This window comes from Falco punctatus (genome assembly GCF_963210335.1).
Source record: "Falco punctatus genome assembly, chromosome: 4".
NCBI classification, from domain to species: Eukaryota; Metazoa; Chordata; class Aves; order Falconiformes; family Falconidae; genus Falco; species Falco punctatus.
In genome coordinates, this window is record NC_137583.1 from 57,863,324 (window position 1) to 57,889,974 (window position 26,651).

Consider the following 26,651-nt stretch of genomic DNA (forward strand, 5'->3'; position numbering starts at 1 on the left):
CTGTATGGGCAGATAAGCTCTCGTGTCTACCGTACTGTGTGCAAAGTTTTAAACAATCTGTATAGCCCAGACCACCTGTGCTGCTCCATCCCCCTCTGCTAGAGGCCTCCGTCAGCAGAACACAAACTGCGCGGTGCAGTCAGCCATCACCCCAGCAACCACCAGCTCATAAACCTGTCTCACAGGGCCAGTACTGAGCTATAACGACTGGACTGAGAGGTTTAGAGTGGAATTAAGTTTACACGATGCAGATGAGCTCCCAAATTAGCCTCTCTTGATGGGCATTTAACATAACATAATTAATTAGAGTGTTTCCTACTAGATGCAGAAACCTGCCAGGTAAGAGCTAACAAAGCTGCTCGGCAGGAGAGGTGAGCAGGGCACAGGGCAGCTGGGACAGGGCTGACCCAGAGTCCCAGAGTTGGGGTCTTCGGTGCCACCACAGTGAGCATGGAGCCAGCACATGGCTCTCCACTGCCTGTGCTTTTCCCTTAGGGTTGTGTTTTGTTTTGTGGCTGGCTGCTCCTCCCCCAAGCAGGGAAACCGAGCTCTGGCAGCCTGGTCACAGGTGGGAGGCAGGACAGCTCCGCAGCACACCTGCCTCCATCCCCAGCAGTGAGAGAAAGGCAAGACATGTTTCCAAAAGGGCAGGTATGGGGTTTTTTTTTCCATATTCCATCCATTCTTACCTGCTGTGCACCTGCAGGCAGCCCAGTCTCCTCTAAATGAGAAGAAAGTAAGAGCTAGACAGTTGGTAATCTGTAGATACCACATGTTTATTAGTCCATTCTAAAAAAGGATTACAGCATGTTTACCTTGCTGTAGCACAGAATAAATAAAGCCATAAAAATAAAAACATGTGGTTAGATACTTTTGTACTGGTTCTACAAAGAGTTATATCTGCAAATAGAAAAATATAAGAACCCTTGTTTATTCTTGGCTCAGTGGTTATCAGAGAGGGATAAACCTGGAAAAAGACTGGGAGAACTGCTCTTGAGTGTGACTGCTTTGCTGGTGTTACTAAGGGCCTGGCAAACCGAGGCCAGGCATAGCCTCGTACGGAGGAAAGATGACAAACCTACAGCGTCCCGTGCACCCTCCTCTTCTCTCCTCTGAAAAGCACAATTCAATGTTTCTGGTGGATACAAGGAAAACCTTTCCCCCGTGAGGACAGTCAGGGGGCCAGGCTGCCCGAGAGGTGGTGCCATCACCACCACAGGCCTGGCGCCTAGTGAACAGCTTCTGTGTCCTGCAGTGCCGAGAGGAGCCCAGCAGGAGCTGTGCCCACAGGGGCGTCATGCCTAGGGGGAAGTGGGCTGCTGGAAGCACACAGCCGGAACGTGTGAGGCCCTTGCTGCTTCCTTTGCTGAAGTGTGAGATCATAAAAGGTAAAAAAAGGACCAACCTTTGTTGGGAGGAGGGTAACTGCTGGGCCTTGGTAAACAGCTGACCTTGGTACAAAAGGGCTGAGGTTTAGCTTGTTCTTTAGCTTATGTTTTGTTAAAAAAAATATATAATTTCAATTTGCAGTTGTACTGCAGGGCACCTTTCGTTCCTACGTTCAGCCAAACAGAGGGCATGTGAGTGGGCAACAGGAACAGGAGAAAACATTTCTCATTAGATACTAGACAAGCAAAAATGTGTAACATCTCTGTGCCCAAGGGAACTGATAACAAGCAGTCATAAGTGAAATACTTAATTATACACAAACACCCCTCCAGGCACATCACCTGAACCACACAGCAGTCCCTCCTGCCCCCAGTGCTGCTCAGCTGAGAGTCATCTGCAGTGACATCTGACTTGAGTCCATCTGACAGTCACAGAGGAATCCTGGCTCCTGAAAAGGAGGTTCAAGCAAAGCTGTTTCCCATTCCTTTCCAAGTTCTGGTTTACATGGACACGGTGCAGAAAACCAAAGGTTCAGCTTTGGTGACTGACGGAAAGTCTGTTCTGGACAGTCACATTAGTTCAACAGCCTCGTGTTCCCCATTTTCTTGCTGAACCATACAGCCGACTTTATTGTTGAAGAGACGGGACAGACTTCCCTTCTGAGAGCTCCTGCCCTGGGCAGACCTCTCCTTCTTCAAACGCCGCTTATTTCTCTTGCATATTCCCCGGATGTCCCAAATCCGTAGTGTGCCGTCATGGGAAGCTGTGTAGAGCAACTCGTTGTGGATCTGGAACAACAGGGTCACACTGAGTACCACACCATGCAGCTCGGAATCGGCACAATCAAACTGTCAAAAATCAGAGCAAACACAGCTTGATCCTAACACTTCAGGCCTGATAGCTCATTGCGAGCGCCAGTATAAATTATCACAAAAGCTGCTGAAGTGGGATGAGACATTACCAAGTCAGGACTCGTTTCTCAGCCACTTCACAGAGCCATAAAATATAAACAGCAAGAGTTATTTATAACCTAAATCCACCAGAAAAGCAAGGGGGGAACTAAACTCGGTGTCAGAGTAGGCTGTAGCTAGGAATTTCTAGGCTTCAGACTGCTGGTTTTGAAGATGAAGCTTAAGGAGGCACCAAAGTCAGCATCAGTGGGCAGCCGGGGGGGGTGGGGGGTGGGGGTGGGTCGTGAACACTTTCCCTTCTCACTTCCCTTCTTTTGCAGTAAGTTAAAGGTACAATTCCTCCTTCAAAATTTGTTGTTCTTCCAAACCTGCAGTAATTTAACCTTGATTCCCTTACTGTAGTTTTGTTTCCTCCATGAAACATTTGCCTCTCTTGGTAATGTTTCCAGTTGCCCTCCCCCTGCCCTAGAAGCCAGCCATCAGCCTTGCTCTCATTTTTCCCCTTCCTGCGTCAGTCTGTCCACCACAGGTGCCCCAGAAACTGGCTGTGACAGCGAGTAACCCACCGGCACTCTGGCTTACACCAGCATGAAGCACCACACAACCACAGCTTCCTCATCCATATACTTAAGATATATGAAGGTGGCCACTTCTCAGTCCTCTCTCTTCCCAGGATTTTTTGCCCTGTGTGCTTGGGTATGAAATTTAAAAACAAAACAAAACAACAACAAAAAAACCCAAACCAACCAAAACCACAAAGCTAAGCTTTAGTCTTGTCAATATTTAGGGTTGCCCAGAGTGATTAGATCAGTTACCACCCACGTACATCCAGGTGACCATGTGCTACACAACCAATTGCTCAATACCCAAGAGTTTGCAGTTTAAGACCAACTAGCCACTTGCTACTTCAGAAAAAAGTACAAATACACAAAATATACAAAAGACAACCATATTTACAACAAAAGACAACATATTTACTGTATGCTTGGGATCAACTCCAAAACGAATTTTATCTCCTCTTTTTTTCATTTGACTGTCAACCTGCCAGAAATAGTGTCTCACGTTCTTAATCAAAATCTGTATCCTGCACACAGCTTTTACTGATATCCTGATGCAGAGAGATGTGGATTCTTAAATGCATAAAGCATCCAAGGATTCAAACTTTTCCCCTGGGATTCCTTACATGATACTGGTCTTTGCACTGCCACGAAGGATTACTAATTCCTCCCCTTTTAACTTTTAAACACCAGTATCACTTGAGCCTAGAGAATATGCAAGCAACTTTTCAGGCACTTAATTAACTCTTTGAAAATCTTTTAAGACAGTGGCAGAGACTCTTCCATTTGTCTGGTAGGATGCGGGTCAGACATCAATACAGAGCTTCTTAGTCATCTTTATACCTTCAGAAAAATATATCCTGATGTCAATATTTTATGTAAGTGTTTATATAAAGACAGGCTGAGAGAGCTGGGGCTGTTCAGCCTGGAGCAGAGAAGGCTCTGGGGAGACCTTATAGCAGCCTCCCAGTACCTAAAGGGGCCAACAGGAAAGCTGGAGAGGGGCTTTTTACAAGGGCATGCAGTGATAGGACGGGGGGAATGGCTTTAAACTGAGAGAGGGTGGATTTAGATTAGATATTAGGAAGAAATTCTTCACTGCGAGGGCGGTGAGGTGCCGGCACAGGCTGCCCAGAGCAGCTGTGGGTGCCCCATCCCTGGCAGTGCCCAAGGCCAGGCTGGACGGGGCTGGGAGCAACCTGGGCTGGTGGCAGGTGTCCCCGCCCGTGGCAGCGGGGTGGAACTAGATGGTCTTTAAGGTCCTTTCCAACCCAAAACATTCTATGATGTGCAGGGTAACACATAGAAGTCACCACTTGCTCTTCACTAAGGTCATAAAGGACGGTAAAGCAGTTGCTAGACGGATGAGGGATACCCGTGCTGAGGGGTGAGGCCAACAACGCTACCTATTTTTCTTCTTGCATAGGGGAGAAACTTCTTTTCCCCCCTACAGCACTGCAAACACATATTGTCAGTGTCTTGTAATGGAAGCGGTCTTGTGAGGCTGGAGTCCATTCCCTGCCCCTACACAGAATCAGTTGTAGACATCTCATTTCTTATGGTTGCTTGTCTAACCTGACCTGAAAAACCCCCAATCACAGAAACAGGACTGTCTCCGGGGGCTCGTTCTGTGGTTTCACTTACCCTTATTTTACCATCCAGTTTTTCTAACATTGCCTAAGAAATATTTGTCTGCTACATTTTGTCTTATCCTAGAAAAACATCCAATGCAAGACACACAGAACAGCTAGCCACACCAATTCCCACAAAAAAAAGTGAGGGTGCTGTCAGAAGTGAGAAATCCCAGCAAAGAACACCCTTCCTGACCTGGATGCAGTTGATGATGAACTTGTGTCCTCGGAAGATCTTCTGCAGGACACCACTCTTGGAATTGAAAGCTCTTGCACAGGCATCACCGCTTCCTGTGAACACTGCAAGGCAACCACACAACATGGCGAACAGCCAGATGTGAGCAGCCACGTAAGGTCAGTTCATCCGAGTTCAAAAATGCACTTAAAGCTAGTTCACAAAGGAGCGTGATGTATCATTTTTAGGCTTGATTCTCTTCTCAGTTATACCGAGTTCAGATCATTTTCATTTCCCTGACCCCAGCATGCTTGTGTTCATTTATATTTTTCAATACACTGAACTGCCTTAAGCCTGAAGTTCCTACATACATCAGCATTTCACTCCACATGCACTTCAAACAGCTACTTCTGCTCTTCTCTTCCGTGTATATTTCCCTGCCTAAACACACCTCACTAATTCTGAGCAGGCAATTTATCTCAAGTCTGGTTTTAACGTTTTGCACTGAGCCCCCCATATGTTTTACCACGGTTATTTCCAGGTTTCCATTCAGTACCATAGTACCTTCATCACTTCTGCTGCAGCCTGAAGCAGCAGAAGCGTCTGTACAGGGAAGCTGCAAACCACAGGAACAGCATTACCCCCTCGCACACTACTGATATGAATTCGGTCTTTGCTTTGTTAAAACATACCATGTTTTCCCCCCCATTTTCAACAAAAGCTTCCTATCAGCAGGTAGGGCTGTCTCTGTTGAAATACCGTAGTGAAATCTTCTGTCCTCAGAGGTGAGTGGCATGTGTAGGCAGCTTTACAAAGCAGCTTTATAAATTCTTTCAGTGTGGTAGATTTCTTCAGCTAAATCCTGTAGCTTAGGATCTTTGCAAGCAGCAGAGCCTTTAAGTGATTCAAGGCCCAGGCTATAATCTCTGTTTCAGTATGGCACGGAATTATTTGAGGGTTGTGGCTGTAACTCTTGTATTCTATGCGCTATATTGTACACGTGCTACAAGGCGGGGCGGTAGTTAAGTAAATTAAGCATGACCAGGGGTTCTGGCCGTTCATCAGGTTTTCTCAGGGTATCTTAATGTGTTCGAAGAACAATTTCACAACACTTCAGGATCTTCACATGAGATCCCCAGACCTGCTGCATCTGGAAACTCTAAGTATTGAATATTTAGATTTTATACTTAGCAATATGCCCAAAAAGGAGCACATTTGTGTGCTTTAAAGGTTACAAACTGTCTTCATAAACACCCAGTTTCAAACTCCTCAAGTTTATCTAGAGATAAATTATTTCAGAACTGCAAAAAGCAATCTATTCACTGCTCCCTGCATTTCTTGTCATTGCAGAAGCCACTAGCATGGAAAGATTTTTATGAAACTGAAGTGCCTGAAGACAACAGATCCCTTATCCTTTGGGAGAAGTCAGGCACTGGATTCCTAAAGAGAGGTGAGTAAGTTATCACAGCTGTAAATTCAGGATACAATAAGAGATGAGAGAACAGGCTACCTACTGCCATCAGATTTCCAACTTCAAACTGAACAGCAGGAGGCTGGGTACACCTTCAAGAAACATCTGGATGTGGAAAATCAATGTCATTTTATATGGGCCACTATAAATTCAATTGCCAACACAATCCTGAAAAAACGTTGTGTCCCATTCTGCTAATGAGTAACAACAACGTAAAGCAGGGAACAAGGTACAGATTGACTATTTTTTTTCCAGTGAATGGAAATCACTTAATACCATTACACACATGCAGAGAGCAGGAACCAACTAAGAGCTGTTTTCACACTGTCAGTTTACTTCAGCTATCGCTATCAGGGTTTTGCTTCTGACTGACATCCTTTACATCTTTTGAACTGCCACTCTAGATTTAGGAAGTCTCTTAGCACCTCTGAGTTTCAAAGGAGAGCTGTTATCTAACCCAGATTTAGTAAACAAACAACAAAAAAAAGAAATCAACAATTATTTATATTTTTTTAACTTAAATTTCATAGACTCTTGGGAGGGAGAACAGGTTTTAAACATTCCCTTAGAGGTTTTGCAACACAAAAAAATATAATTAAATTTTAAATGACTGTGCACATACTGTAGGAGAGAAATAACCAACATAATACCATTAAGTAAAATAGATCGAGAACCAACTTTAGTATTCCCCATGCTATTAATTACACAAGCAGACTGAGAAAAGCCACTAGAAACACATTCTGATGATTTAAAGCTTAATTCTCAAATCTGTCTAGACTCCCTGTCCACTGTAAAGTCATTTTGGAAACACACATATATTTTTCCTCTCATTCTTCTACTATATTTTCCTATTTAGACTGTAAACTCTTTGAGGAAATGTGCTTTTAGGTACTGTCAGCAATCAACAGAATTAAGATCTTTAACGGAAAGTTACCACTTCTTTCCATGTTCTTGCACAGATGCCAATGCAACATAAACTGTAACAAACATCATCTATGTTGAATTATTTTCTCCACAGTTTTGAAATACAGAGAATGGACACACAGTGCTGATCTGTCCCAGGTGAACAACTAGAATTTTAAGCTACACTAGCTCCAACATCTGGTATCCAGAGAGCACTTCTTTGTAACTCTAACTGAACAAAACTATTAGATACTGTGTAAATAAGTGATCAATGTATTACAATAATGCAAACAATCACAGTATATGAATTAATTTTTAAGGGGAAATTTCCTCTTTCAGGAATTAAAATGTGTCTAAATTCTATTCAAACAAGTTCCTAATATTTTCCCATGAGATTTTTCTGCCCTTCAAGTGGCACAATTCAGTTCTCCCCATTTGCCATTTTTAGTATTTTTGCACTTGATTCAAAATGAGCTCTTAAGTCCGTGAACACTTCCATCACACTATCAGGATGTTCTTCACAGGTCTGACTAAATGCAGCAATATTGCCTGCATTTTAAGAAAAAAAAAGAGTGTTATGGAAAAATAACGTATGTGTATGGCAGGGACAGGGTGGTACGGTGAGGGGGAAAAGAGAGAAAGCTGCAGAGCTGATGGGGGTGGCGTCAGATAATGAAACCTTTGTTTGAGCCTGAACTTTCTTTATGATGGTTTTAGAAAGTCCGGTTAAGACTATACCAGTTGCATGAAAAGCAGGATCAACACTGAAAAAAAAGCAGCTCTGGAGGTCTCATTAATGGAGACGGTCTCTCCATCTCCCACCCAGACATGAAGATTCCTCACCGGATCAGGCCAACATCAGCTTAGCACAGTTATCTTGCCTTTGGGTAGTCTTGCTGAACTCAATGTTTTTGTTTGTATCTTTGTAATTAAAAGGCGGAAAACACACAACACACACAAAACTATGACTAACTATTTTAATGAAGAAAAGTAGTGCTGTGAGTCTAATGATGAAAGTAAGACCAAAACAAGGCTTCCTGATTAAAATAAAAATCTACCTAGGAGCTTGGCTACATGTGACGTTTCCAAACATAACTTTAAAAAATCAGTTCAGTTACTGAGTTTTAAGAGTGGTCAGTCAACCATGTCAAGCATGGTGCTAGACAACTGCATTAAACTTTAATCTGCCTGGCAAGCTACAACCCTCTTCAAATGTGTACCATCTCATATTTGTCAGCCATTTATCACCACCACACTGATGATCTGCCAAAAGAGGTACAGAGGCCCAAACAGAAACCATTCCTTTGGTGTTAACACATTCCCTTCATAGCTGAAGTACAGAAATCTATATCAGAAAGGCATTGCAAATTTCTAGATTGGTTTAAGACAGGCATTCCCATCCTGGTTACCCCGAAGGAGAGAAGTACTTGTCTGGGAAGCAAATGAAGGCACATCAGGTCTAACATCAGTGGCAGGGTAAGACCAGAGCGACACGTACTGAGATTCAGGCTGATAAAAACGGAGGTGCAGTTTTGCAACCCCAAACCAGACATGGATAGGTGATGTGCAGAAGCAAAGCCAGCCAAGAGAGGGATTTAAAGAGGGAGGTTTCATGGTCAGAATACTGTTATGTCAGCATACCACTATTGATAGGAGTACTGAAAGTAGGGGCACTGAGTCCTGAGCATTAGTAAGGCAAGCAATGCTTGGCTACTGCAGAACCAACTTGGTTTGGGGAAACAATACATGAAAGAGGACAGAAAGGGAAAAAGAAGTTGTGGAAAATGAGTTTAGGAGATGGTCAGAGTCTGAACAGGGCCCTAACCATTAGAAAGGAGCAGTGAGCATCTGAGATGTGATTCTGGTTTAGGACAGTCCATTACACAGTCCCTACAAGGTAGCGGAGGCAGGCACAGGGCTGCATATCCAGCAGCAGCACTTGCTGTCCCCAAGTATGCAGCAGAGGCAGACTGACAGGCATCAGACTAGCAAGGTTAAACCACAGCTACATAAACAACTCACAGACAGCTCAGGATTTAAGCCACTTCCCTTGGTAACAGAAATAAAGCAACTGCCTCTTCATTTGCCAGAACAGAGGTGGAAAATGGAGGGAAGATCTAAACTTCCCACATGGAGTAGCGCAGTGAAGTTTGCTACTGAACATAAACATGTTGGAGCTGAAAAAAGTGACAATTTCACAAGCCTTCAAAATTACAATTTTCTCTATTAACAACCTTTGATCAAAGACAAACATCGGAAAGGAGACAGGGATTGCTGAACATAGGAAAGGCAACTTACAGATCCCAGCGTGGTATTTCAAAGTGCTAACGCTGTGTTTGTGAGCCTTGTACGTTTGGATTCGCTCCCCAGTGTCTACTAACCAGCACTTCACTGTCCTGTCCGCGCTTCCTGAATACAAGTGCCGATTCACTAGCTGAAGGGAAGAGAAAAAAACATCAACAATAGTCTCTCAGGCACGTTCATGAGAGAACTGCGCTGAAGTGACTCATCCAAAGTCGCAGTTTCCAACTCAACAGCCTGTTACAAAGAGCACCAACTACACCTTGGAACAGAGGGACAATGAGCAAAACCAACCTTGCATTCTTCACCATCACATCTCCCATTGACTTCTGGGCCTTAAAAAGAGCTCCCACATTTCAGAAGATTAAAAAAAACAAAAAAAAGACTTAGCCCACCTGCTGGTGCAAGCAGGCAGGACTTCAGTGAGCTTAACAATGCTAACCCTACTTCCATAATTAGTTACATCAATACAGCCTCAAAAAAAACTCTGCAGTGTAGTTTCTGCAAAGCATATTTGACAAGAACTTTTATCAGATTGTAAGTTTCAATTACAACAAAAATTTCAGAACTATTTTGAGTAACAATAAAAAGTAAATTAAAAAGAAAATCCTACACAGTGTAATCCAGGATTTAACATGATTACTCTGCACGAGGTCAGTACTGGAAACACTATCTCTTCCTTGAAACTGTTCTGTATCTGCATTTCCACAAGTCTTTTTAGACTGTGTTATCAAATGATTCAGTAATTAACCATCCTCACACAGGTTTTTAAACATCTTCAGTCACATTGTCTCCTGCTGCATGTTTAGAGCAACTGGGCCGATAAATCCCAAAGGTGCCTCATTACACTAGTCACCCTGCACACTGTGTGAACTCACTGGTGGTGGAGGCTCGATTTTATTTTACACAGACAAAACAGAGAAGGAAAAGGAAGGACTGCAGTTGGGAAAACAAGACAGAGAGAAAATAACGGACCCGTGCAAGCCTTTAAAACTAGCCAGTACACAGTAACAAACTATCCATAGCCTGGGAGCTCAGCAAGGAAACTCTCCACAGTGCAGAGAAAAAGCTTGTATTCTATGCCCATCTAATGAAAACAAACTAAAGGTGTTAACAGCCATCGTTATGTACAGGTCTGATGGCACGCTGCTCCAAGCAGAGAACTGGCCCAACACCTGCCATCTGAAGGCAGTGTAATGAGGACAGGCAGTCACTGCATGCTCACAGTTTCATGGACTTACAGCAATCTCTGTTTCAAAAGGATGGAGAGACTCAAGGGAGAACCCTGACCCACGCAAAGAAACAGATTTTGCATAAGGAGTAGTAACACCTTGCTTGCCCTCCAGACACACAGACCAGACTGTTCAAATGACCAGCAGAGCACTAACCCCTCACGCTACTCAGGTACCTCCAAGAAACCAAGTGCAGAACAAATGACAAATCAACTTGACATGGGTCTTGCTCTTAGGTCACTTTTAAGGGTCTGGTGCTTCGGCCACCTTAGACTATTACAAACCTTTGGTCCCCTGTCTTTGCACACTCTATATCTGTAAGGCTGGAATGTTTTTCACACTTAGCCATCTCCACTCCATTCCAAAACGGAATCATCCCATTCCTAAAAGGCATCATAAGTGTGCTTTGTGCATAAAAACATTTGCACTGTGTTACAACAGCATAAAACAAAAGGCATTTTAAGATACAAAGCACTACAGTGAGGGGACTGCGCTAACCCACGTAAGAAATGTATGCAGGCAAAGCGAGATGATCACTGGACGCAGCTTCCACCAAGTCCAGCTGGAGCAGTGCATGCCACGCTTCCTACCAGCAGCACTTGGCCCATGGGACAGTTTTCATTGCTAAACATCAGGAGACTGTAAAACACATACCACTGTTAAAAACCAGCAGGACTTTGAAATGTCACATCCTATCACTTTTAAGCTATTTTAGCAATGGCATTAATACTGCATCTCAATGAAGAAAGAGAAGGAATGACCAACAGCACTAACAAAAACTGAGAGCTACTGAGAGCTAGCCTGAGGAAGGTAGCCTGACTTTTAATTTCCAGTCTCAACCTGAATGGGCATGAAGAGCATTATCACATCGTACCTGCTAAATGGAAGAGGATGCTCTGAGCTGAGATCCTGCTGCATTGTTCTTGGTCAAGTCATTGCATTTCTTTTTCAGACCTCTTGCTAGCAGAACAAGGGAAAACACTAAGTTATGAACTCCTGCAAGTAAATGCCACACTACATTAATGGTACATTAGGTTATGCTGCTTCATTTCTACGTTTAAGTGGGCGTATACATGCAGAAGTGAAACAGAAGAGCTGCAACTTGTCTAGATTTGTTAATTTGCTAGATATAAAAAGGTTTTAAATGATGTGGGCTTACTCAGGTGATTTAGAGCACCAGGATTGTAACAGCCATAAAATCATAGAATGGTTTGGGTTGAAAGGGACCTTAAAGATCTTCTAGTTCCACCCTCCCTGCCTGTGGCAGGGACACCTTCCACTAAACCAGGCTGCTCCCAGCCCCGTCCAGCCTGGCCTTGAGCGCTGCCAGGGATGGGGCACCCACAGCTGCTCTGGGCAGCCTATGCCAGTGCCTCACCACTCTCATAGTAAAGAATTTCTTCCTTATACCTAATCTAAATCCACCCTCTTTCAGTTTAAAGCCATTCCCCCTTGTCCTATCGCTACATGCTCTTGTAAAAAGCCCCTCTCCAGCTTTCTTGTTGGCCCCTTTAGGTACTGGGAGGCTGCTATAAGGGTCTCCCCGAACCCTTCTCTTCTCCAGGCTGAGCAACCCCAACTCTCCCAGCCTGCCTCCATAGCAGAGGTGCTCCAGCTCCCTGATCATCTTCGTGGCCTCCTCTGGACTCGCTCCAGCAGGTCCATGTCCTTATGTTGGGGGGCCCAGAGCTGAACACAGCACTGCAGGTGGGGTCTCAGGAGAGCAGAGTAGAGGGGGAGAATCCCCTCCCTCAACCTGGTGGCCACACTTCTTTTGATACAGCCCACAATACGGTTGGCTTTCCGATGCCCAGTAAGAGATCTGACAAGATGGCTGGCACATCAACCATCTTCGTTAAATTCAAAGCCTCTGTGCTACCCCGGCTGCCCCATGCTACACTTCTATGCACCTTCTTCTCCCTCACCAGTTTAAGCAGCTGAGCACAGTAGCAAAGGATTCTCAGCCTTGCATGGAAACAGAAATACTTACAGGTTAATCTACAAGATGCCACAGACCAAGCCTGCAGCACAGCCAACAGCAAACCCCAGTACAGGCTCTGACTGTCACACAGCCTCTCATTTCCATGGTATTTTTAAAACACAGAGCACGAAATAGCTCTTGATGGCTTTCTCAACTAATAGCTATCAGCTCAGGTTGAAGTTGCAAATCAGATCTCCCTTTAGTCATATGATGCAAGCATCGTGCCATCTAAATTGATGCAGATTATCTACAGCTAATATAGTCCCCTTATAGTCACTGCAGTCTAGGGCACAATTCTTCTCACCCTGAAGCAGATGCCTGAAACAGATCATGTCTCAAAACTCGCTATTTCTCCCCCCAACAAGGACAATCTTCTCAGCTACAGCCACCTATATCAATTTAGGTGCGATGACTCCTTCACTCAACTAAAGATAGGTCTAGTTTACAACTCCAGCCTAAGCTACAACCTTTCAGATATCTATATTTAATCAAAACAATAATAACCATCACAAACTGTTCCCCTAGCCAGAGCAACTTACAACCAGGCCCCACATCGTGTAATACAAAATAAATACCTTCCCTACTTTACAGATGGGGAACCATGGCATAATGCAACTGAAGTCCGTCCAAAAAAAAGGACTTGAAATTTGTGGCAAGTTTTGACTGCCTAAATCCCAGAGTGCACCCCTGATTTGGGAGGCTGATCCAACCTGCCAGCCATCCCTTTTCTACAACACGGAGGAAGCACTACGTGCTTCAGGGCAGCTGTGACAAGCAACAGCGCACAGTATCCCTGAAACTGGTCAAAGGAATATATGAAAACCAGGTGGGATTCTGTCCGAGTAAAGCAAGACAGAGGAACCAATCTCAATATAACCCATGTCAAATTGGTATTTTCACTCCAGAGCCTTCTTTCAGAGTTTGCATCCAAAGGGTGTGATTATGCCCCAACAACACAGACATGGCAGCCCTGGCTCTAACTCACCAAGGCTGGACACTGCAAATGCCCTTATGCTGCCTGGGCACAAGCCACCTTTGCTGTGGGAGCAGTGGAGGTCCTAGGGTCCACCAGCAGCACAGGTCCTTGGCTCCTGTAATCATTTTTCTTAAGTCATGACTGTATTGAAAACTAAAAAGCCCAAGAAAGGAGGACTGTAACACCGTTCCCCTGCCCACTCCAGACAGGTCCCCAAAGCATTGATTTCTAGTTAGGCCATCTTCTGCTGGCTCTCCCTCTAGCACTCTTGCTGACCTCCTTACACCAGCTCGGCTTCTCCTATCCAGTAGTTATGGGACTCACCAAATGGCTTCCAGTTTCTTCAGCCTACAGAGGCTGCTTAATCCAGATCCACCGGTTTTGTTAGACTACTGGGCAAAACCATACATTGCCATTCCTAAGGTCAAACATCTCCACTAATATGTTATGCTCAGCAGATCTGTCCTCTCTCAGGAGCTGGACAAAGTATACAGACTTCTCCAAAATGCTGCAGCTTTGGTGGAATCTGAGCCTCCCTGCTACCAAGACTGGCACCCATTTTTGTGTATGAGTATCCAGGCGCAGTCATTTTCAGCAAGTACTTGTAAGCTAGGTCCCCAGGTCCGTAACTACTCTTTTTTTTCTAGCCCAAAGCCTCCAAACCTTCACCCAATTCCTGAGATCCCAGTCCTATTTTTATTAAAGAATTTCATTTTCTCATGATTTAGAAGGAAAAACGTAAAACTTCACTCGAGAGATTTTTCCAGATACTCAAGTCTGTCAACTCTTGGTTTAAAAAAGATCAGTAGAAACAGTTACATATTCTGATCTGCAACTGCCTGGAGAAGCAGTGATATTTTCAAAGCTGTATTTTCCTTGGCTGGCTTTTGAGCACTTCGTTCACTTTGGCTAATGGCCCAACAAAGCTCCTGACAAGGAAAATCATGGCAAGGCAAGGACACCTGTAGCAGAGCAGGCAGCACAGAACAGATTTGCAGCTCAGGTACTAACGAGCTGACTGGACATTTCAAACCCAGGTAGCTTCAAAAGAATTGAAAACCTGATGACAGTCAGATGCCCAGTTCTAAAGCCTCAGCCAGACAGTAAAAAAAATCACTGCATTGATATCTGTAATTCTGGATTGTTCATATTTCTCATTACTCTGAGAGACTTTGCTTTGAACCAGATGAAACACTGAGAGACATGAACGAGGCAAATTTGTCTTAATTCTCAGCCCAAAGTACCAGAAGTGCCATTCCATGAGAAAGTTCAGTTCAAGACTGCTTGCGACTAGCAAAGTGGCAGTAGCAAAATACAGGTTGTGAACACTGAAGTAGTTACAGGTTTCACTATTCAAAAATATCAGTTTTATGCAATCCTGACCCTAATTGTTGTCCCCAGACACACCACAGTTTGAATAAAAAACCCTAAACAATCAGACCTAGGGTTGGTCTCTCAAGAGTCACAACCCTATTGCTCCACAAGCTTGGCTGAACTGAATACATGCAGCAGCTTAAGACAATTTCAACTTGTATGAATGCCAAAAATATCTGCCAAAGAGCTGTTTAGTGTGTATTTCAACCTTATAGGAATGGACTTTGTTCTCCCAATTAACCTTTCCTATAAGAAACAATCTAACCCTCACCCAAGGAGAGGCAGTCTGCATTCCAAACAGATTTGGACACATCCTCTTTCTGAAGGTCATTGCACTCAAGACTGGCTCCCAGGAACTTCGTGATGAGTTCACATCAGCCACCCATATGTCCCATTACCAGCTTAGGTCAGTATTGCTACAGTCTGCCAGCTGGGTCTTCTGTTCACAGCCACTTCTAAGTCGAAAATCACCAACTTGGACCAATCTCAAGTTACAACTATGTAAGCCTTCGGCCGAGTTAGACTTTCAGGATCCCATTCAAACCACATTCATTTTAACGAGCTAACAAACTCCCTGTAGGCAAGAAATTAGTTTTTTTCCTGAGAATCCATCTCGAATGAGCTCTCTGGTCTGGCTGTTGGAGAACATTTTTCAACTTTTTTACTGCATTGCAAAGTAATGGTACTAGGAACATGTTTCTTTTCTACAGGTGGTGTACACGTTCATATTCCTCTAATTCACATCTTCACCCTCTGATGAATTATACAACAAATACAAACACAAATTACAAAAAATATGTGCACTTAATTTAATTGATGTGACAAGAAAAAAATTCTGTCCCCGTGATCACAACAGTTAAGAGTATTAATGGAGTTCAGGCAATGGCTTTGTTCAAAGCATTCTTCTAGTGAGCTTTAAAAGGCAACTAAAGGGGATGGTCCAAACAAAGGATCTTTTGCAGGAAAACCAGAAGCAAGTCCTTGCCCACTCGTTCATTTGAAACCCCTTTTGCAAGAAAGGAGTTTACTTGCAAGAATGTTTGCTATAGGATCCAAGCTAAACGCCAAGCTGGACCATTTCTCTCTGCCAGCTTGTGGCAGCACAATTTTGATAAATACTCACAGGCAGAACAACCTGCAAAGGACAAAGCAATCCTTGTGAACAGTTTGCAAAGCTACTTTGGAGACACTCAGAAAAACATACACAAGTAAATATTTAAGTCAGGGTTATTCAGCCTATTGCAGGCAGTCACATTAATGAAAATGCATGCTTGATTATTAATTGCAAATACTGGTCTTTAGCCAGCCCTGAAATTTTTGAGTGGAAGAACTAGCATGGGCCGTGTGATTACACTCAGCCCACCCTTGCTTTTTCCCATCGCTTCCTATAAAATCTCATAATTGGCTCTTATACGAAGAAGGAGCACTCAAAACAGCTGCTGTCCCTTGCCTGCCAAGCTATCAATGTGCTGCAGGAGAAACAGAGTGAAGAGTTCTGGCTGCTCCTCTGCTAGTTACCTTGCCTGACTATGCAAGCAAAGTGGTCAAGGCTGCCAAAGCACCTAGCATGCACACAATTCCCACTGCAGATAGAAAGCCTCCTGGCAAAACGTTTGTCAGTCTAATTTAAAGTGGAAGGAAGAGAAGAACAGCATTAGAATAAGCCGGTACCTGCAGCAGAACTACTTGACAGCAGACCACATGCAGTCAGTTCAGCTGTTAAATCACCTTCAACAGACTGACCCCAGGACAAGCCCTGGGGAAATACCTGAACAGCTCACCCTCTGCACTCTGCCATCCAAGGCCACCAAGGACAGGGGAAAGGCGAAAGCTAAAAGCTCACCAAAGCTTTCAGCTCTGCCATGCTCAATTAGAGTCAGTTTCAGGCTCCTCTAACTTATGCTAGGGGACACCACCACCTAAAAGGATCTTAGAGCACCTGAGGGACCTTCAAAATCTGAACAGGCCTGTGGCATCACCCCTCTTGCTTTTCACATGCCAGTATTGCAGGAAGCGAGGTGGAAAACATGGGTGTGCTTTATGAATATCTATTGCTCCTTCAAGAAGTTCCAGGAATTTCCATTCACTGCTACAATGACACTATTGGTATTACTGGAAAGTAACGGGAGACAACTGGAACAGTCCAGAACTAATTTGCAGAAGTTGAGAACATCCTGGGACATTCTTGTTAGTAACAGTACTTTTTAACGTTGGGGAAAATATGGTCTCAATATCCAAATTTTTCCTGATCCGTGTCCAGGATTGGGAGATCACACTGAGCATTTCTCAAACTTTTTGAAAGGTCACCCTCCCTTAGGGATCTTTATTTGAATAAATAAAATGAAAATAAGTCTTTATTTTTTTCCCTTTATTCTTTCCACAAAAGCATTATACCACCTAAGGAACAGGTAACTACCTTTAATTGCTGGTATCAACTCAGCTCCTCCAGGACAGGGGAGTGAAAATCTGGTGCTCACTTTTGCCCTGAAGAAAATGAACTATTGTCAACAATTAAAACCATCAGCTGGCTACGGTGAGCAACTTACAACTACCTCCGAGTCATTCCCGACTCATGGTTTGAAAAATACCGTCCCAACTCACTGTCATAGACTGCAACATTGGCACTAAGAAGCCCTAGGCAAAAGAGGCTCCAAGAGCTTTTTGAGAACAAAAATTAAAAAAAAAAAACAAAAAACACACACCTCTATTCAGGAAGTTTCCCTTCTGTTGTAACATCTTTGTACAGATTCTGGTGATTGACCCCTTTCTAATAGAACAAAAATACCATGTGGGCTGTGCTGAGAGGCAGCCAAGCGGAACAGAAGGGCTAGTGTTGAACCCAGTAAAGAAGAGGGAGGAATTAGGAAAGACCGACAGCCTAAAGCTATTCAACAGCAGTACAGTGACTGCTTAAGCTGGGATAAGTTTTAGAGGCCTAGAAACTAAATGCTGTCTGTGAAGCAGTATGTACCTCAGCTGGACTCTTTTAGCCTCAAACATCAACTGGTGATGAGAGAAGTGAGAGGCTACCAGTTACTCACGGCTAGAAGATTTGGCCAGGACTGTTGCCAACACAGTCTTGGCAGCAGTAGTCTTGTGTACTTTGAATTGTTCAGGTTTTCCAAATAGATGTATTGGTTTTGCTTTTCTTCTCCCCTACAAGAAGTTCTGTTTATTTAAAACCATTGTTTAACTCCGTGCTCACAAGCAGAGAAGCATTGCTCATTCTTGAGCATTCTAAGAGTGCAATTGAATTTCCCAGGCTTCTGGGAAAGGGTCAAGCCAGTTTTGTGTAACAATTTTAGCAAGAACCCAATTAAATTAAAGCAAGCTCTGTTGTTGCCAATCTGTGCCTTGGAAAAGGGTTACAATTAAACAGCAAAGCATAGCATGACACCAAGAACAGCAACAGATTTACATGAGCATCCACAAAAACAAGCTTTAACACTAAAAATTTACCCAAGCAAGACAAACATTACTCTAGGGCAACGTGATTTTGTGGGTTGGTTGTTTTTTTTCCTTTCTAAAACTGAAGGAAAATAGAACTGCTTCAGTACTATCAGGTTTTTAGTTTGCTAGTGTCAGCTGTGACTACCTTCTTTAGAAACAAAGGCAACATTTACTAAACAGCTATTAAAAATACATACTGTAGCCTTTGTAAAGGAAAAGCACTTATGGGCAACAAACACAAACCATGAGAGTAGTGAGAAAAACTACTGTTGTTAACTTCAGTCAGACACATACATGAATAAATCGGGTTTGCTGACCTGAAACTAAGTCACAGACCGTCACACACCTCCATTAAATATACCATTAGCATTTTCTGGTGGATAATGCAGTGTACAGGACAAGTGCTTGTGCCATAGCTCCTCTTTCCCTTCATCTGCCTAACCTTCTCTCCTCTGCAACATTAACAAATCTGGCAGCGTTCACCAGAAAAATACTGCAAACAGGAAAATGGAGTATAGTTTTTCAGGTTACATTAAATTGTTTCCTCTCTGTCCTTCAGCATTTCCTGATTTTTCTCCCCCATGCTCTACTTCTCTTTTCCATTTCCCTTGCCCATTTTCTTGTCTTGGCCATCTCTTTCTCCCTTTCTTTTCTCAAATTACGTCTGTGTGTTTTTTAAAGCAGGATTTCTTTTAGCTTTATGACTCTTCTATTACCATTTGCCCACAATTCTGGATTGTTGGGGTTTTTTTATCCTGGTTTAACCTGAATTTTTTTCCCCTTCCCTTTTTAAGTTACCTGACCCTGTGTCTGTTTACTTCCTCAGATTATTTTCTTTCAAAGTCTAGTGATCCCGTGTAACAATCCTACTCAGGTGAACAGCCTTCCTAGCAAACCCACTCATGAGTTTCAAGACCTAAGCGGATTTAAACAGATACTGAGCTAGAAGTTAGACCAGGACAGCCAGTAGAAGCCAAAAGGATATCACAAAGCGTTTTAGGGAAAGAGAATTTGTCTTAAGGCCACAGAGCACTATTATTTTGTTCTGAGATGAATGTTTAAGATTACCATTTATAACCTGTCTTGGGAGAGCTCCTTTATGAATGAAAAGGTAACTAAGGCTCACATGAGTTAGGACACGGATACCCCCTTTGGAGAGCTCTTGAAGAAACCTCTGTTCTTACCTCTAGGCAAATTACTGATCCTTGATGCTCTTTGAACACTTTCAGCTGCTCACCAGTGACAATATTCCACGTTCGAATAGTATAATCCGTGCTGCCAGAAAACAGTTCCCTGTTTGGTGCGTCAAGTATAAGGCATAAGACAGCCCCAGTGTGTCCCAGCAGAGTCTGGTAACAGCGTCCACTGGACACCCACCAGACCTTAACAGTGCAGTCTGTGCTACCTGTCACCAGGAGGTCTCTGCTCACTTTCTCTTCCTCCTCCTCTTCCTCCTCCTCTTCTTCAAGAACATCCCTGGAGGAATAGTGAGCTAGAGTCAAGACACAGTTCCGATGGCCCCGGAATTCCTGGATTTGTTTCTCTTTGTCCACACTCCAACAGCGGGCCGTCCTGTCATAGGAGCCACTAAAGAGATAGTCTTTGGCAACCAGGATCCTGCAAAAAAAGAAAGTTTACATGTAGGAACAGTATCATTCTTTTCAATAACCATTTTTTGTCACAATTTTGACACCAAGCAACCTGAAGTTAGAAACAGTAGCATGAATACATCTGTACAATAGTAGCATATAATACATCTATAACCCCAAATCAGCATCACTGTTTAATACACATTATTTATGAACCTTTTTGTTGGGTTGGTGTTTGGTTTTTTTAACATTTCCCTGTTTCTACTTTTAAAATTGAGACCCCTTCTTCAGATACAGTGATGCAGACATTTCTGCACTAAAGCACTGTAACTTCAGGCATTTGTGTCTTTCTAAAATATTTTCCAACAGGACTGTTATGTACTTTTCAGAAGTTACATATACTAGCTAAGAGTTTGTTGTGTTTCCTTGTTTCATTGGTTGGTTTTTTAAGTAACTCATTCTTGATAATTATTGATTAGAATTTTTTTACAAATAATTATTTACAAACTCACCTATGAAAATAGCTCAGAATTAAAATAATAATTAAAAAAAAAACATTCCAGGAACCTGAACTGTAACTGACAGTGTACAAAGATAATCATCTTCCCATCATCAAGCAGAGAGAGTGCAAAAAAAATTAAAAAATGCACCTAATTTCACTTAGTCCAGGACCTCAAAAAAGGTATAGCAAAATCACCCCACTTTTATAACTGAAGAGCAAATCAGAGATTACAGCTCAAGAAGTCAACTTACTGGGCCTCCAAAATAATGGAGTTGTAGCTACACAAACATACAATAGAAAAATCTCTTAGTTCATATTTCCAAACCAGAGATAGGGAATATCATAACCTGTCGTCTTCTTCAGCGGAGTTTGGTCCTCTGGAACCTTTCAAACTGGCAACAAAGTCATATGAATAGGGAACACATTTCCTATTTGCTGATTCAAGCGAAAATCAGGCCAGTGCCAAAATACAGACAGAGCCAGCTTTCCTAACTATTTACAGAATCTAGTTACACTTTGTATGTGTTTTGAGTTTAGTAAGGAACAAAAAAACCCACCCACCCACCCCAAAAAAAAAAACAACAAAGAAAAAAACCCACACACCAATCTTTGACTGCTCTATTTGTCATTAATTAAATCCAGTCCAACTATGAAGAGGCACTTTAAATTGACAGGCCGATCCGTAACGCACAATCGGTTTAATATTAAACTTCATTTGCACAAACAGAAATAGTATTTCCAGAAAAAAGCCCTGACTTTACCCCTCTTAATGATGCTGACACAAAGGCTTGACGTGATGTTTTTAAATCTATTTATCAGAAGCATCTGTTATCAATTGAATAATTTCTTGTGGAATTTCATTCCTAGCCCTGGATTCAATTCCCCTGCTGTGTGCCTTTCATTTCTCTCCTATCTGCTGTCTATGGATGTGTCAGCACTGTTGCTAGGAAAACTAATCATTACAGCACAGAACACGTGTAGCATGAACTCCAAGGTTTACACAACCCACTTTATTAGTGTAGTAATGGAGAACTGTAGTAAAATGACAATATGTGCAATAATAGATTACAGGAACACATGGGAAGAACTCCACAGAACCAACCTGTTAACTATTGATGTGTGTCCTCGGTAAATGGCCAGGCACTGACCTGTCATCACATCCCACTTTCGAATGGTATGATCTGCGCTACACGTGAAGGCAGCCTCATTTTCTAAGTGGCAAAAGGTGATGTAACTTTCATGTCCTAGGAATAACAAAGGAAATAAATTCAAGCACTGTGCATGCAAGCAGGACTGACTAGTCAAGCTTTTCACCTTAACTAAAAGAAAAATAGAACAAACAGACTGAGACTCTAGTTTTAAATGCACCACCATGTTCTTCACATTTAAAGATTTAAATAAAAATGTTGTGTTTTATACAACAGCAGAAAACTCTGCTTCATTGATATAAAGTTAAGTGATAGAACAGTACAGTTCCACCAATCAGGTAGATCAAAAAGTATTGTAAAACATAATGAGCTATATTAATATCAGTATAATAAAACTCAGATTACTAAAGTTTAAAACCAGTTAAAGATTGGCCTTTTTTTTTTTAATGAAGAAATGTTTCTGCTTCTTTCTTCAGAAGTCAGGAAAAAAGGCTGCATTTCAACCCAGCCCAGTGATCGTCAGGACACAAACAGCCCTAAATTAAAGCACTGAAACTATGAAAAAAGGAAGCGACATGAGACTTACCAGCAAGCTTAATTTCATTGTCCAAGCAGAATGAAATGCGAACAAAAAACCATATCTGCTAAAAAGTCAGCCAATACTTTCCCCATTATGACTAATAACATTAATAAATCCTACAATTTTCAAAATGCCAGTATACCTTTAAGGAAATGACACAGAAAGAAAGAATAAAAGCACAATTATTTATACAGTAGTCACAGTATTTTGAGATTCTACAGTTACAATAAAAAGAGACACAAATGCTACTCTAAAAATTTCATGCTGAAAAACAGGGTAATGCTAGCAAAGAGGAATCAATATTACAACCTTAAGTTTTGTCATCACTTAGCAAGGTGTGTCGTTTTTTCTATTGTATCATTATATGCATCACATTTAAAAATCACCTCATGATTCAAGTCTCAGCTTTGTCCAAGATACCTTGTATGAAATTGTTGCCACCTATCTAATCATTGGGATAGTATTATCTTGCACTCTTCCATTTTAGTTTAGACTGTAAGCTTTCAAGATCAGAACTGTTTCCTCTTAACTATCAGAAGAGAGCCCCAGACTTTGGTTGAAGCTGGTGGGTCCTACTGTGATTTAAATGACAGTATTTTTTGACTAGAAAAGAAAAAAAATGTAAGAAGGACACATATGATTAAAGAGAATTAGATGGACAGACGAAGATATTAGAAAAACAGAATCATGTTGTAGAATAAAGATACGGTAAAAAAACTGAGGGAAAGCAGACTCTCCAGTAAAACAGTTTGTTTCACTGACTGCAAAAAACAGATTTTAATACAACTCCTGTAGTTCAAGAGTGAACCAGAATCCACGTTATAAACACACGTTTTGGTTTCCTCATAAGCAAATTCACCACATGCCAAAAATTAAACATATCACCAGGGCTATATAACCAGAACTACACCCACCTTCACAGTTTTGTAAAAACTTTTTGCTAAGCAACTTAAACAGGACAAGTTTCAACCAACTGGGATTTTTCTCACAGCATCCTGTAAGCTTGCTCTGAGAAGATCAAAAAACCATCTTGGTTACTGCACAGTAACCAAGTCTGTCAGTCAGATTTTAACCATCAATAACACTCAAGCCACGCAAAGAATGCCAAAAGCCCTTGTGGCAGACAAGGTCTGGTGCTGGTCTGGTCAAAAGCAGCCACCAAAGAAATCTTTTGGTTATGCCATGGTGGAAGCCTGAGACTGTGTTATAGGAGTTTATCAGTAATTATAGCTTGCACAATACAAATTTACACAACAACTGTGTGCATGCATAAACATAAAATAAATTACCTGCTTTGACTGACAGTTCATAAACCATCTAGCCAACCTTCTTTAGAGTTTACCCCAAACACTAGCAGAACATAGGCCAGATCCTGAATATCATCCAATACATTTCTATTTCTAGTTAAAACTTAGTCAGTGGTTTAAAGGGATTTCTAAGCCTAAAGCAAATGCAGTGACTTTTTCAGGAGCTAGAACCATGGCAGGATGTGGGAAAAACAGAGAATACTCAATAGCTAAAACAAGCAAGAAAATAAACAACAATAACAAAAAAAAAATCACAGCAATGTGACTTCTTCTTTGAAATAAAAAAGGATTAGAAATTCCAAATTTAGGAGTTTTTCTTTTTTTCTGTATTAAGAGAAAAGAACGTGAGTGAGGATACAAACATCTTTAGTCTACATCTGACTCATGCATGACTGTACTTTCTACAGAGTTTTTCTTTTCTTTTTAATTCTTTTGAGATGCTACTCTAAGGATAATAAACTTCGTTTAAAATGCAAAATCAATTTAAAATTAGGGGGAAAACACCCTATTTCATAAGGTTTCTTTCCAGACTTCTGGGTCGAGAGTTTCTAGATACAGATTGTCTGGAAAATAAGATGATTAAGGGCGGGTGGGGTGGGGGGGGTGGAGAAGAAAGAAGAGGCATAGAGAGACCAGAAGTCAATTTCATCAGGGTGTAAAACAGACAGTTTCTAGAAAGAGACACAAGTTAAACATCTGCTAGGTTCCACATCATGAGATAAAAGGATCCATAAGTCAGTAGCACTGGTAACTTGTTTTGGGTTGCAACAGCTTCTCCTTAACATTACTGTAACAAATACTCAAAAGAGCACAAAACAAAACAAGCAGATTTTGGCTGCCCAGCAGGCTGCAGGGACTGAAAGAGCCCAGAACATGCTGTGTGGCCTGTGCCATGCTTTAGAGTCAAAAACTAGGTGAAAAGAAGCTACTGTACCTTGGAAGTGGCCATGGCACTGGCTGTCGGCGGTGCTCCAGAGCCGCGCAGTGCCGTCCTCGCTACCCGTGAGCAGGCGCTGCCCGTCGGGGCTCAGGCTCAGCCAGTTGATGCCTCCTTGGTGATCGGTGCAGACCTTCACGGCTGAGCCGCTATTCCCCATCCCGGCGGTCCCAGAGAAGGCAGAGGCTGCGGGTCAGATCACAGGCACCATGCAACCCCCAGGCCGTGTTCTGGGCCTCCAGCTGTCTCCCACCGACCAACTTCAGCCATTACCTCAACTCCAAAAAATCAGCTGGGTAGTCCACACTCCTGCACGGGGACACAAAGGAGGAAGAGAAGCGCACGTTAAATATCATTTCATCTCCCCCGTGGATACATCACTTTCTGGGTCAGGGCGTGCTGAAGCCACCGAGCGCCTCCCCCGCAGGAACCGAAGCCCTACGGTGGAAGATGGCTCTTCAGCCACCCGCTCACTCGTGCGCCTTCCCAGGGGCACAGAGGGGAGTCCAGCCCCCGGGAGAGCCGCCAGCCCGGCCGCCCCGGCACCGCTACCCGGTGCCCCGCGCTGAGGCTGCCGCCGCGCCGCTTCTCCTCACGCGGTTCCAAGGCTGACCCGGGACACGCTGAAGAGGCGACGAAAGAGGGAAGCCCAGCCTCAGGCCGCCCCCAGGGGCCGCCTGCCCCCTCCCTCGGCCGCCGCGGGATCCCCTCAGCGCCCCCAGCCCTCGCACACGGCCCCCGGTACCACAGCCCTCGGCTTCCACTCACCGCCCCGGACACGGCCCCGGGTGGAGGGCGCGGGGCTCGGCGCAGCGATCCCGCACTCACCCTCTGGGGAGGGGGAACCTCCTCCCGCCGGGGCGGGGGGCCCGGAGCGGGCGCTGGGCCGAGCGCGGTGTACCCCCCGCCACCGCCCTGCGGGGAGGCGGGAAGGGCTCCCCTCCGCCCCCGCCGCCGGGCCGAGGCGGGCGCCCCGCCGCCGTGCCCCGCTCAGGCCACCTCGGGGCGGTTCCGCACCCCCAGCGCCGGCCCTCCCCCCCTCCCTCCGTTACCTCCCCCCCTCCCTCCGTTACCTCCCCCTCCATGTTAGCACCGCTCCCAACCGCGGCAGCCCCCTCCCCGAGGCGGGAAGCCGCGGCCTCCCCCTCTCCGCGCTGCTTCCACGGGGCTGCCGCTCCCCGCCTCGGCCCGCCGGGGGCTGCCCCCCCGGGACGGCCTCCCCCCGCAGCGACCCCCATTTTCGGGGGAAAGAGGCATCCCCCGCCCCGCCCGCCTCCCCAGGGCTGAAGCCGCCCTTACCTCATTTTAGTCACCCGGCGCTGAGGCGGGGAGCGGGGGAAGAGCCGAGGGACGGAGAAAGTCTTTCCCGGCTGGGGACCCTTTAACAACCGCACTAGAACCAAACCAGCCCGAGCGCTCCCGCACCCCCAGCGGAGTCCCCAGCCCTGTCCCCGGGGGAGGCAGCGCTTCCTGCGGCACGTTTCGCCCCCTCAGGCTGCCGGCCGGCCCCGCCGTGCGGCTGCGCCAGCCCCGCCGCCTCAGGGCACCCCCCGGGGGCAGCGGCCCCGCGGCGGGCTCCCCGCCGGGCAGCCGCGTTCCTGCCCCCTCACCCGGCTGCTCAGGACGGTGCCTCCCGGGGGGACGCGCACAGCTGGGGGCTGGCTCTGAGGGAAGCCGTCGCCTTTTGTTCCTCTTTTCACCCCACTGGCGGGGCAAGCTCCCGCCAAACTCCTCCTCAGGACCCCCCTCCCCCAGGAGCCCCAAACCCCCTCTCTCACTCTGCACGTACCCAAAGCCTTTTGAGCCGTTTTTGTTAACGTAGCCCCTCGCCCCATCCACCCCCAGTACCCGAGGGCTGGGCTGGTGGCAGAGCCCCAGGCTCTGTGCTGTACCAAGCCGCATGGCCCAGGGCTCCGACGTGGAGGTGAGGAGCTGCTCCAACGTGGGGCTCCGCTGCCTCAGGAGCTGTGCGGAACACGGGCTGAAAGGGTCCTGTCCCACCGTGGCATAACTAAACGTACAAATGATAAATCCACCAGGCAGACAAAAGTGACGTCAGGAGGCCGAGAGCCCACAGCAGAGCCCAACATGGATGCCCCCCATAAGAAATAGGGAGCTGTGGCTATTTGCTGCTAAAAACATGCGGTAGGACAAATCAATAAACCTGCTCCTCCCAGCTGCGGCCCCATTTAATCAGAAAAAAACCTTTTTGTGTCAAATCATCAGCGTCGAAACGA

The 26,651-nt window shown here is 44.5% G+C and overlaps 1 protein-coding gene across 8 annotated transcripts; it reads right to left on the reverse strand.

The window, feature by feature from the left end:
- Nucleotides 1-755: 755 nt before the first annotated feature.
- WDR86 (WD repeat domain 86) lies at nt 756-26,092 on the reverse strand. Of its 8 annotated transcripts, none has more exons than XM_080386964.1 (8): nt 25,714-26,092; nt 24,688-24,723; nt 24,412-24,600; nt 21,545-21,686; nt 19,536-19,968; nt 9,336-9,471; nt 4,685-4,788; nt 756-2,237 (listed from the first exon to the last, which is right to left on the reverse strand). In XM_080386964.1, exons 3-8 carry the CDS (start codon nt 24,572-24,574, stop codon nt 1,959-1,961), a joined length of 1,257 nt encoding a protein of 418 aa, XP_080243090.1. In that variant the 5' UTR covers nt 24,575-24,600; nt 24,688-24,723; nt 25,714-26,092; the 3' UTR covers nt 756-1,958. The 8 variants fall into 8 exon arrangements, with proteins under 8 accessions (XP_080243090.1, XP_080243091.1, XP_080243089.1 ...); XM_080386965.1 differs by lacking the exon at nt 25,714-26,092 and adding an exon at nt 25,243-25,446; XM_080386963.1 differs by lacking the exon at nt 25,714-26,092 and adding an exon at nt 25,183-25,446.
- Between the last annotated feature and the right edge of the window lie 559 nt (nt 26,093-26,651).